Consider the following 13,287-nt stretch of genomic DNA (forward strand, 5'->3'; position numbering starts at 1 on the left):
AGTGTTTATCCATGTTGTCACAAATGGCAAAATTCCCTTCTTTTATTATGTCTCAATAACATTCCCTTGTGTGTATGTGCGTGTGTGTGTGTGTGTGTGATATTTTCTGTATCCTTCATCTGCCAGTGGGACACTTAGGTTTCCATGTCCTGGCTATTGTAAATAATAATGCAGTGAATTTGGTGGGGAGCTGAAGATATCTGTTGGACACAGTGATTTGATTTCCCTTGGATAAATACTCAGAAGTGGAGTTGCTGAATATGGCAGTTCCGGTCTTACTGTTTTGAGAAACTTTCATGCTGTTTTCCATAGTGGCTACACCAGTTTACATTCCCACCAGTAGTGCATGAGAGTTCCCTTTTCTCCACATCCTCACCAATATTTTTGCCATTGCTGTTGAGCTGAATGACTTGTAGCAATCACTTCACCATTCTGTTCACCTGACAGAGAAGAGAATATAAATTTCATCTAATATGATCCCCTGATAACTGGATGTGTTAAACTGATGCAACTTGTAATATTGATCACAAGAAATTTTGATGTAAAAACTCTTTAGAAAAAGAAAAGTAATTATAAGGTGACTCAGAGATGAATAGCTCTTATTAGAAGTTTCTCAGCTTCATCTTTCTGTGTTTTACATTTTTGGGCAATATGATAATTCATTAGGTTGAAAATGCACTAAGTTTTCAATCATTCAAACTTCGCTTTAATTTCTGGCTAAATAGGTATTTTCTTGACAGAATGTTTGTCGAGCTTACTTTAAAAAGTTAAACAGCCCAATATGAAGACACACACATTTCATCATTATGTGTCTTCCAAGTGAAGGTGACATGAGGCAGACTAATACCTAATGTGACTCTTTCATTCATCGTTTTTCAAAAGTCACTTTCATCATGCATAAACATAAATTACTAAAAAGCATTACTCAGACTTCCCTCGTGGTCCAGTGGTTAGAGCTGTGCACTCCCACCACAGGAGGAATGGGTTCAATCCCTGGTCCTAAGGGGTCAGAGAAGATCCCACATGCTGTGTAGTGTAGACAAAATAAGTAAATAATAAAAAATAAAATAAAAAGCATTCCTCTGCTCTAAATAAAGTGTGAGTTTTCTCTGATCTTTCTTCCACATGGATCCTTTTCCTTAACCCATTTCATAACAGATCATAAAATAGAACTAACCTAGCCCAAAGATTTTTTTTAAAAAACTCATATAACTGTCAGGGCTACATTCACCCAGGCCATGACAGAAATTTCTTTAGTATTAAAATATGAGAAATAATACCTGTCAGCTGTGAGACAGAGAAAGGGGATGAAATTTTCACACAGACTGTCAGCACCACATTTTTGAAGCTAACATACAGTTTCCACCATAGAAAGTATATAAGCTACAATATTATAGCACAGGCAAAATTTAAATCATGACAGGTCCTGACAGGGGTACTCAGTGTTGATTCACTGCTACTAAAAAATTCTTCAGTTCTCACAGTTAGGCAGAGAAAATGAATTGTGTATTGCCTTCAAATATAAGCAGCACTGCACTGATTATCCTATATTTCAATTTGAAGTCTAAAAATCCTCAACGTAAATAATTTGAAAATCCATCTTTCAAATCTCCATGTGCATGAAAAACAAACGTCAAACAGTCTTATTCACTTGATAAAACATGAACCCAGAAAAAAATCATAGTCAGAAGCATTTATGATATTAACTTATAGTTATAAGGAAACTTAGAGACAGTGTCCTCTAAGCAGGAACTTTTCCAGTGAGAAAACTAAGGCCCAAAGAAGTTATATGACCTATATAAATTGTGCTTGTAGACCCCATGTTTCCTGATTCCTCATCTCATGTCTTTGCATTATACTACTGTTACCTTTTAGAGCCAGGGACTATTCATTTGGGTTAAGTAAGTCTTTTGTATGGTCATAGGTAATAAATAAAGACATTTAAGTAAGTAAATCCATTGTTATAAATCTTTAAGTTTTTAAATATTATACTTTTCTAATTTAGCAATTTAAAACTCATTATTCACAAGGCTATATATATTATTTATCTATTATAATATAACTTTATCTGTCTTTACGTATCACAATTTTATTCCGAATAGTTGTTTTTATTAGCTTGTAAAGAGGTAGAAAAGACTACAGGAACCAGCCGGGGGAAAAAACGCTTAGCAATCATAGACTTGCATCAAAAAGCTCATTTTGTATATCAATAGTTAGGTTATGGTTGCTAGCCCCCAAAATTATTCTTTCTCAAAATCTCATTTAAAATTTCTCAAAGATTAAACTAATTCCCTATCTTCTCTTGGAGAATTGCTCCGTACCAACTTTATATTTCGCATTATCATTCTAGTTAATGTGTTACCTCTCTTAGATATCAAGTATTTGCCTTTAGCTGTACTGCCTCTCATCACAACTGGAGAGTCAGTAGTAGAAGTGTGAAATTTTTAAAAGTCTCCTGAGATATGGAAGGTATTACTGTGAGGTTGATGATTATTTTAGTGTTGTGTGTGAGGTTTTGAGCCTAAAACAAATGCATACTTTTTTCTCAAGAGAGATTTTTAAGAGCATCCCAATTATAAAGGTGTCAGGCATGTGTGTTACCAGCTCTATTACTTGCTGGCTACTTGACTCCAAGCAAGTTACTTAACAGCATACCTCAAATTCCTCATCTGTAAAATGAGGATAATCATTGGACTTATCTCACAGGATTGTTGTGAGCATTAAAAGAGAGAATTGTAGCACAGTGTAGGCAGATAGTAACTAGTTGATTGTTATTACCCTTACTTTTCTACATTTTCTACCTTGTAATATTTTTCTGGACTGGGGTTTGCTTCTCCATTAGGTTCAGAGCATTATTCGCTCCCAAACCAGCATGGGAATGCGTCACAGAGATCGTTCTACAACTGGTAACACCCTCAAGTCTGGCTTGTGTTCAGCCCTCACAACCTACTTTTTTGGAGCTGATCTTAAGGGGAAGCTGACAATCAAAAACTTCCTTGAATTTCAGCGTAAACTGCAGCACGATGTTCTGAAGCTGGAGGTAGGTATTTCTTGCACTTCAGGACGCTGTCCATCATGTACCCACGAGGAGCCTCTGGGCTGGGAGGGGCCTGCACTATAGGTGTTCTTTTTATCTACCTCTAACCATGAGAACTGATTGGTTTGAACCTTATCAGTGATCTGCAGCCTGACAGCAAGTAGGAAATAATATGATTCTAGGACTGAAAACCCAAGAAGTCTAAATTGAAAATCTTAGTTGTCTCTGGATGCTCAGCTTGAGGAAACAGAAATTCAGGACTCACAGCAGTTCTCAACCTGAGCATGTATGCTTATTGTGTAAAAGGCACCAGGGGATGAAAGCAGGGAGGATAATAAGGAGCTCTTTCTATGAAAGTTTACAAAGGTAATAACAGCTGGAAACACAAAAGGTCAGAAATAAAGATACATGTACTCAGAGTTACAAAGGTGTCATGCTGGGTTTGAGGATTTACTTTTGCACTTAAAGTTTAGACTGTCATGGTATTCAGTTCCTGGACACAACTCTGCAAGAGTTTATTACCTTTTTCTGTGCCTATATTTGTTGAATTAAGTACTTTTAGATTAGTTGGCTAATGAGACTATTCGGTTCAAAACATGCATTAAATGCCTTTTGTATGCATTTTTGTTTGAGGACAAAAAAATGAAGTCTCTGATTTCCTCAGATTTGAAAAAATTCCCTTATGCTGGTGTTTCTCCACCCCCTTTTTTGGGTTAACATATGCCCTGCTTTTAATGTTATTTGAAATTTTGAAACATTAAATACTGTGACTAAAAACACAAAAAAGTATTGGAGAAAAGTGCTGCTTTGTTTTTAAACTCTGAATATTACTTCTCTATCTGCTCTCCCATCTTTCCCCCGAGATTCTAATATACTACTCCCACCTCTTCCACCCACTTACCTCAGTTGAGACAGTTTAAAAAATCCTAACTGAATTCCTATTATTGATCAGAACAGTATTTAATATTCATTCTGTAGAAGAGAAGCAGAAGAATAGATCATACTAAAAATCAGATCTAACTTTAGAATGTGCTTTCACACTGTTTTTTTGGAAATAGAATAATTAATATTTAAGGAATGTACCTTAAAATAACAAAGTATTGGTTCTCCGCGATTCAGCCTCCTTCAAGAGTCTCTTGTAGCCCCTGTAATACTTGGTAAGTATTTATTTATTTTATATATAGTGCAGGGGGCACAAAACTTTACCTCTATCCTCCTGGGATCTCCACCTGGGCCTGAGTCTTAAATTAATGTAAGACAGATTAACAAGAGAAAAGTATACAGATTTTTACACATACATGAGAATCCCCGTAAAAAAAATGAAGACCCAAAGAAGTGGCTCAGGCTAAATGTTTATATACTAAGTTGAGCAGAGAGAAGCAACTTAGCTTTATGAAGTTTGCATTCTTATCACCAGAAAAAGGGAGTCAAAGTCAAGAGATATCTGTACAAACAGATTTTGTTAAAATAATTCTTATCTTCCTTTAGTCCCCCATATGTTTTAGTTACTTATCCACAGTTGCCTTTCTTTGTTTCCTGCTGGTGTTAGGAGGACATTTTTCACATGGGAGTTTTACATCCTGCTTTCAGGAACCCAACTGTTTTTGTGTAAGAGTTCCTATGTACTAGGATTCTAGACATATGCCTTGGCCCCTTGTATGCATACCTGAAATGGTCTTCTTTGGAAACATTATAACATAATTTGGGGATGCGAAATTATTTAACTTATTAATTATATAATTACAACTTAGCATGGAGTATACATCCATAAAATATAGTTAGAAGATAAAGCACAAGTCAGAATGGCAGTTTTAACAAACTTTAAACAACAGTACAGGGTCATCAGAATGTGGAGTAGATGCCGGCTTTACCACAGTCTAGCCTGACACTCATTCTTGGACACATGACAGAGTCTCAAGAGACAGAGCATGGACCTTTGTCTTTTATCCTGAGATGCTGGAGAGCTTAAAGCCCATTAACGTACCATGTAGATTGCCAATGAAATAGAATCTTATAAAGCAGATTAGGGATTAGGGATTTCATACATGTGTACCCGCATGTAGACTACACCCAAATGCTGAAGAAAAGAGATCTAAAAGAGTTATATCTAAAATATTTACTCCAGAAAGCTGTCTTCTATTTGACACTGACTTGGATTATCTGTAGTCTTTGGGCCAAGACATACCAAAACTGTTTCTGTTTGACAATCCATAATCCCTCATGTAAGGGAAAAAACAGACTTTTGTAAAAGAACCCAGCCTACCACATAATAAAAATCCTATTTATTACATAAAAATGTTTCCTAATCTTAAGTCCATTCTTTCCATTTAATGGCACAAGATCAGTGAATGAATAACCCCCATATTTAAAATTTCATGGATCAGTACTGTGTCTTCCTAACTAGATGTATAATTCTTTGAAGAGGTATGAATAGCAGAAAGAGCAAAGGTTCTGGTATACTCATAATGAGACCTTGGTTAAAATTTTATTTCTACCACTTACTGGCTGTCTGTGATGAGTTATTTATTCTCTCAAAGCCTAGATTCTCCTTGGTACAACATAGTGGTGGTTAAGTGAGATGGTGTTTCTTATCGGCTGAATTGTGTCCATCCCTCCCCACCCCTACACCAGAGTTTCTGTATTGAATCCCCAAACCCAATTTGGAGAGATCCAACCAGTCCATTCTGAAGGAGATCAGCCCTGGGATTTCTTTGGAAGGAATGATGCTAAAGCTGAGACTCCAGTACTTTGGCCACCTCATGCGAAGAGTTGACTCATTGGAAAAGACTCTGATGCTGGGAGGGATTGGGGGCAGGAGGAGAAGGGGACGCCAGAGGATGAGATGGCTGGATGGCATCACTGACTCAATGGACGTGAGTTTGGGTGAACTCCGGGAGTTGGTGATGGACAGGGAGGCCTGGCGTGCTGCGATTCATGGGGTCGCAAAGAGTCAGACATGACTGAGCGACTGATCTGATCTGATCTATCTGATGATTAAGTTAAAATGAGGCTATTAAGGTGAGCCTTAATCCTGTCTTACTGGTAACCTTGTAAGGATGGAAATTTGGAAAGAGACACAGACACACCAGGGGTGAACTTACACAGAGGGACAACCGTGTAAAGAGACAGCAAGAGGACAGTCAACTGCAAACTAAGGAGAGAGGCTTCAGAGGAAAGCAACTCAGCCTATACCTTGATCTTGGACTTCCAGCCTCCAGAACTGTGAAAAAATTAATTTCTGCTGTTTGTCACCCAGTTGGTAGTCTGTTATGGCAGCCCCACTGAACTAACACAGTGATGTGTGCCTGAAACACTTGGCATGTACCATGCCTTTAATAGTTATCCTTCCACCTTCTTTTATATACCCTCTACCCTTCAGTATATCAATTGGCACATAGTAGACACCTAAACAGATCATCCCAGACGAATGACCGAAAATCCTTACTTTCATTTTGAAATAGTTTTCTGATAAAACATCTGGAAAATAGAAGCAAATTTTGTTTTTATGAAACACTTTTAATTTTAGTTTTTGAAGTTTAGATAATTTCTCCCCTCACTGAATATGAAATATAATATCATCACAGCCAAGAGGAAAATAAAATGATTAACATTATCTTAACTTTCACATGGGTTTTATAAGTTCCATCATTTTATTTATCTCTTACCAGTTTTATTTCATTGCTTACTAATCTTCTTTAAAATTTTAGATCAAGGAGATTTATACCTCCATTTAGTTACTTCTGTCTTTTTCTCACCACAGTAGCTTTGAGAGTGAAGACAACACGATTTATCTGTCAAATTTAATTTCCACACGGGTCAGGGAAGGGAAAAAGTCCATGAACAAAATCTATCAAATGCCTGCTATCAGCCAGACAATGTGTAGATATTACATGCCTTCTTTATTTTAATCATCACCAACCCTATTGGATTTGGTGGTATTATACCCGTGTTACAGCTATAGAAACTGAAACTCGAAAAGATAAAAGTTACAGAGGTAGTAAATGGTACAATCAGGATTCCAACTCAGCCTTTCAGACTAAGCTCTTTTCTGTTCATTATCTGATTGTTATTACTTTTAGTCTGAGATAAGTTTTCTGTACATAACTTATTTGGAGCTCTAAAGAAAAAATGTTCAGAAATTTAGGAACAGAAAAAAAAATAAATTTCCTGAATATTTATAGTTTCCCTTTTTCAACACCATGTTTTTCCAGTTCCTTTGCCCCTCAAATTGAGTCTTATGACTGAAAAGAAATACACCATTCTTTGTGTTTATAAAATACTATGTAAACTACCTATTTAGTTTCTTTTCATAACAGTCATTGACTTGTTAGATTTTTTGTGTTTTAATGCTCTTAACTCTGGTCATATTTGTTTTTTTATACCCTTTGTCTTTATTTGGGAACTCAGAAAACATGGATTTAAAAGAATGACTTTAGAATGCCCAGTTTTATAAGAAAAGATGAGTTAGTAATGGTGAAATGCCTTTTGTGTTTAAGGCTATTGGGAAAAGCAGTTATAATGACTTGGGATAAAATTATGAACTATTTAATTAAATACTTCACTTTTCATATGCATATAAAAGCCACATATACATGCATTTTAATAAATCATAGTGGCTTAATATCAAAAATGCACAGTTTTTTAAAATATCTCCTTTGAAGTTATTAAAAATTCCATCTAAGTCTACCAAGAACTATTGAGCTGAGTTCCTTGGAGACAGGTGCCAAGTCTAATTTCAGTTAATATATTCATTGATTTCTTGAGGACTGCAGCAAGTAGGATGTCAGTCAAAAATGAAAGGTAATAGAGAACTCTTTGAAAGATTATGATTAATTTTAATTTGGGGGGAGGAGAAAAAGGAGCTGTCATTATGTCAAAGAAAAGTAAAAACTAATTTATACAAGGAAGAAGGCAACTTCAGAATACACAAGAGGCAAACTGAAAGAGTATCATCTAACAGATTTCCAATTTGTAACATCTTTTTATAAGTTTTGGGGTTCACATGCTTATTGCATTACCAACCAGATTATCACATTTTAAAATGGAATGAGTATCAGTTATCTGAAGGCAAATTATGTATAATTCAAAGGGTAACAATGACTGTCTCATATTCCCAGTCTTCAAGAAAAAAAATATTGGTGTTAACTAGATTTGTTCAATCAGAAAGAAAGATAACAAGGTGACATAAAAATCTATGCTAATTATTCTCATCTGCCATTAAGAGTAGAACAAAAAAATGAGGGTTAATTTAATTTAAATTGTAAGGAACTTAATATTAAAGAATTCCAGAATCACCTACCCTTTACATCATCAAGCTGACATCCTTGTACTCATCTCTTTAAAGCACTAAAGTAGAATTAAATCTTTCTTGCCTCAGTGGAAGACCATATTAAAAGACAAACCTCAGCTCTTTTCTTGGCCAAAAGATTGTTGGAAAGGAGACCAGAAGGCAACCAAACATTTTCCGGAACTAGAACACTCTTGGCAAAGCAAATTTCTTTTTATCTTAATAGTCTGTTTTGGGCTTTTTTCCTCCTGGGAAACTGATTCTTATTATGTAAACTTAAAAATGAGAATTGACTTTGATTTAACTACATCTAAGAAACAAAATGAGGTATGTTTGTTGGTTTTTTTCTTCTTTTTTTTAGTTTTATTCTTCTATTTTTGCCTCTACAAAGCAGAATGTAGATAGTAATAAATCTACCGTTTCTTATTTCATCCTTAGATGTTGTCAACTTGAATTTTCCAAAAATCATTAAAAGAGTTATTAGAGAGTACTTGATTCTTTTACAGACTTGTAACTTTAGGGAACGAAGTATATGTTTAAAGGCTTAAAAAACAAAGGAACAAAAAAAACCTTTAACCTTGTTATTAAGATAACAGTCCGCACTATAAAAAATCTAGTTATATTTGGTTATGATAATAAAATTTTTTACCAGTTTATCTTTTGTAAAAAATTTGAAGTTTATAGCCAGCATAAACTGCTTTATGCTTATAAAACTCTGTTGAGAAAAGGCCTTTAGCAAGCATTATTTCCCCAAGTGTTTAAAAAAAAAGGAATCTATTCTTTCACCATATAAAATACTTTTATTTCATGCTTTTTTGTTTATTTTTATGCTTTACTTTACTTATTTTTAATATCTAGATACCTACCAATCCTATAAGAATTAACAAATTGGGTAGGTAACATGAAATAATCATTACTTTAAAATATAGATCCAGGATAGATCACATCCTGGGCCATAAATCTAGCCTTGGTAAATTCAAAAAAATTGAAATCCTCTCAAGCATCTTTTCTGATCACAATGTGATAAGATTATATGTCAACTACAGGGAAAAAACTATTAAAAATACAAATATATGGAGGCTAAACAACACACATCTGAATAACCAACAAATCACAGAAGAAATCAAAATATGCATAGAAATGAATGAAAATGAAAACACAACAACCAAAAACCTATGGGATTCTGTAAAAGCAGTGCTAAGGGGAAGGGTCATAGCAATACAAGCCTACCTCAAGAAACAGGAGAGAAATCACATAAATAACCTAACTCTACACCTAAAGCAATTGGAAAAGGAAGAAATGAAAAACCCCAGGGTGAGTAGAAGGAAAGAAATCTCAAAAATTAGGGCAGAAATAAATGCAAAAGAAACAAAAGAGACCGTAGCAAAAATCAACAAAGCTAACAGCTGGTTCTTTGAGAAAATAAATAAAATAGACACAGCATTAGCCAGACTCATCAAGAAACAAAGGGAGAAGAATCAAATCAACAAAATTAGAAATGAAAATGGGGAAATCATAACAGACAACACAGAAATACGAAGGATCATAAGAGACTACTATCAGCAACTATATACCAATAAAGTGGACAACTTGGAAGAAATGGACAAATTCTTAGAAAAGTATAACTTTCCAAAACTGAACCAGGAAGAAATAAAATCTTAACAGACCCATCACAAACACAGAAATCAAAACCGTAATCAGAAATCTTCCAATAAACAAAACCCAGGACCAGATGGCTTCACAGCTGAATTCTACCAAAAATTTAGAGAAGAGCTAACACCTATCCTACTCAAACTCTTCCAGAAAATTGCAGAGGGAGGTAAACTTCCAAACTCATTCTGAGGCCACCATCACCCTAATACCAAAACCAGACAAAGATGACACAAAAAGAGAAACTACAGGCCAATATCACTGATGAACATAGATGCAAAAATCCTTAACAAAATTCTTGCAAACAGAATCCAACAACATATTAAAAAGATCATACATCATGACGAAGTGGGCTTTATCCCAGGGATGCAAGGATTCTTCAGTATTCACAAATCAATCAATGTGATACACCACATTAACAAATTAAAAGATAAAAACCATATGATTATCTCAATAGATGCTGAGAAAGCCTTTGACAAAATTCAACATCCATTTATGATAAAAACCCTCCAGAAAGCAGGTATAGGAGGAACATACCTCAACATAATAAAAGCCATATATGATAAACCCACAACAAACATTATCCTCAGTGGTGAAAAATTGAAAGCATTTCCCCTAAAGTCAGGAATAAGACAAGGATGCCCACTCTCACCACTACTATTCAACATAGTTTTGGAAGTTTTGGCCACAGCAATCAGAGCAGAAAAATAAAAGGAATCCAAATTGGAAAAGAAGAAGTAAAACTCTCACTGTTTGCAGATGACATGATCCTCTACATAGAAAATCCTAAATACTCCACCAGAAAATTACTAGAGCAAATCAATGAATACAGTAAAGTTGCAGGATATAAAATTAACATGCAGAAATCCCTTGCATTCCTATGAGAAAACAGAGAAATTAAGGAAACAATTCCATTCACCATTGCAACGAAAAGAATAAAATACTTAGGAATAAATCTACCTAAAGAAACAAAAGACCTATATATAGAAAACTATAAAACACTGATGAAAGAAATCAGAGATGACACAAATAGATGAAGAAATGTACCATATTCATGGATCGGAAGAGTCAATATAGTGAAAATGAGTATACTACCCAAAGCAATCTATAGATTCAACGCAATCCCTATCAAGCTACAAATGGTATTTTTCAGAGAATTAAAACAAATAATTTCACAATTTGTATGGAATTACAAAAAACCTTGAATAGCCAAAGCAATCTTGAGAAAGAAGAATGGAACTGGAGGAATCAACCTGCCTGACTTCAGGCTCTACTACAAAGCCACAGTCATCAAGACAGTATGGTACTGGCACAAAGACAGAAATAGATCAGTGGAACAAAATAGAAAGCCCAGAGATAAATCCACGCACATCCAGGACATGGAAGCAACCTAGATGTTAATTGGCAGACAAATGGATAAGAAAGCTGTGGTACATATACATAATTGAATATTACTCAGCTATTAAAAAGAATACATTTGAATCAGTTCTGATGAGGTGAGTGAAACTGGAGCCTATTATACAGAGCGAAGTAAGTCAGAAAGAAAAACACCAATATAGTATATTAACACATGTATATGGAATTTAGAAAGATGGTAACGATGACCCTATATGCGAGACAGCAAAAGAGACACAGATGTAAAGAACAGACTGTTGAACTCTGTGGGAGAAGGCAAGAGTGGGATGATTTGAGAGAATAGCATTGAAACATGTATAATATCATGTGAACTAGATCACCAGTCCAGGTTCAATGGGATGGGGAGGGAGGTGGGAGGGAGGATCAGGATAGGGAACACATCCTGAATGTATGGCAAAAACCACCACAATATTGTAAAGTAATTAGCCTCCAATTAAAATTTTTAAAATAGAAATGTATAAAAATGATAGAATAAAAATTTAAGGGCCCACAATAATTCTTTATAAGTCAGTCACTCATGACTTGATGTCAACACTTTTTAAAGCTCATTCTGTCTTCTTTCTGTAGCATATTGTGAGGTAGGTCCAAAGTCTTGCACTGATGAAACCAAGTTAACTCTCAGGGTAAGTTAGTTTAATAAGAAAATACATAAAACCTAAAGCCAAACTCTGATTTAGTTTCTTGCAATTCCCTTTACACCCTATAGCTCAAGTTTGCTGTCATTTGCTGCTTGTAGGTAGAATCAGATGGAAAGTCTATCCATGGTAGAATGTCTATGGTGATACAAAGTTCCTTTAATGTAAATGTAACCTGAATTAATTATTCTATAAAAATTACATAAAAGAGTGCTTATTGTTTCATATTTTTTGGAGAATGAAAGGAAAGTTTGAAACTTTGGTGCTTAAACATATATGATCTAGGCATTATTTTTTAAAGATATTAATTAGTATTTCTGAATCTGACATTTCAGATTGATCATTAAAGTGCAGAAAACTTAGAGATTAATTTTTTTTAATTTGCAGATAGCATTGTAATTCAAAAGTCAATATGTTAGTGATACCTCTTATCATACTTGGCAATCACCAGGATTTTCTTGTCATCACATATCTTTAATTCACATTCTAAGTTAACTAAACTGGCCACAAGAAAAAAAGGGCCTCATAAATCATGAAAATTTGATTTTTCTCTGGTGGAAATTTTTCCTCACTCTTATCATTCAAATAGTCTTATTAACCATTTTTTTTAGTAGAACACAGACACTTCTCAATTTATGAATGAGCTGTGTACCAGTGTGTTAAAAGTTCATAGGTCAACTCTTTGGAAATCAGAATGCAGTGATAATTTCTTTAGTCTTACACACAGATCAGATCAGATCAGATCAGTCGCTCAGTCGTGTCTGACTCTTTGCAACCCCATGAATCGCAGCACACCAGGCCTCCCTGTCCATCACCAACTCCCGGAGTTCACTGAGACTCACGTCCATTGAGTCAGCAAGCCATCCAGCCATCTCATCCTCTGTCGTCCCCTTCTCCTCCTGCCCCCAATCCCTACCAGCATCAGAGTCTTTTCCAATGAGTCAACTCTTCGCATGAGGTGACCAAAGTACTGGAGTCTCAGCATTAGCATCATTCCTTCCAAAGAAAACCCCAGGGCTGATCTCCTTCAGAATGGACTGGTTGGCTCTCCTTGCAGTCCAAGGGACTCTCAAGAGTCTTCTCCAACACCACAGTTCAAAAGCATCAATTCTTCAGCACTCAGCCCTCTTCACAGTCCAACTCTCACATCCATACATGACCACAGGAAAAACCATAGCCTTGACCAGACAAACCTTTGTTGGCAAAGTAATGTCTCTGCTTTTGAATCTGCTATCTAGGTTGGTCATAACTTTCCTTCCAAG

At 35.3% G+C, this 13,287-nt stretch overlaps 1 protein-coding gene across 2 annotated transcripts in view; it reads left to right on the forward strand.

The window, feature by feature from the left end:
* The window catches only part of MICU1 (mitochondrial calcium uptake 1), a 227,940-nt gene that overhangs the window by 137,696 nt on the left and 76,957 nt on the right, over positions 1-13,287 (forward strand). For both annotated transcript variants that reach the window (XM_005888689.3, XM_070364852.1), the window contains exon 8: positions 2,843-3,040. In XM_005888689.3, the coding sequence (XP_005888751.1) occupies positions 2,843-3,040 (198 nt within the window). The remainder of the gene's footprint in view (positions 1-2,842; positions 3,041-13,287) is intronic.

The sequence above is a fragment of the Bos mutus genome, chromosome 28 (genome assembly GCF_027580195.1).
Source record: "Bos mutus isolate GX-2022 chromosome 28, NWIPB_WYAK_1.1, whole genome shotgun sequence".
Classification (NCBI taxonomy): Eukaryota; Metazoa; Chordata; class Mammalia; order Artiodactyla; family Bovidae; genus Bos; species Bos mutus.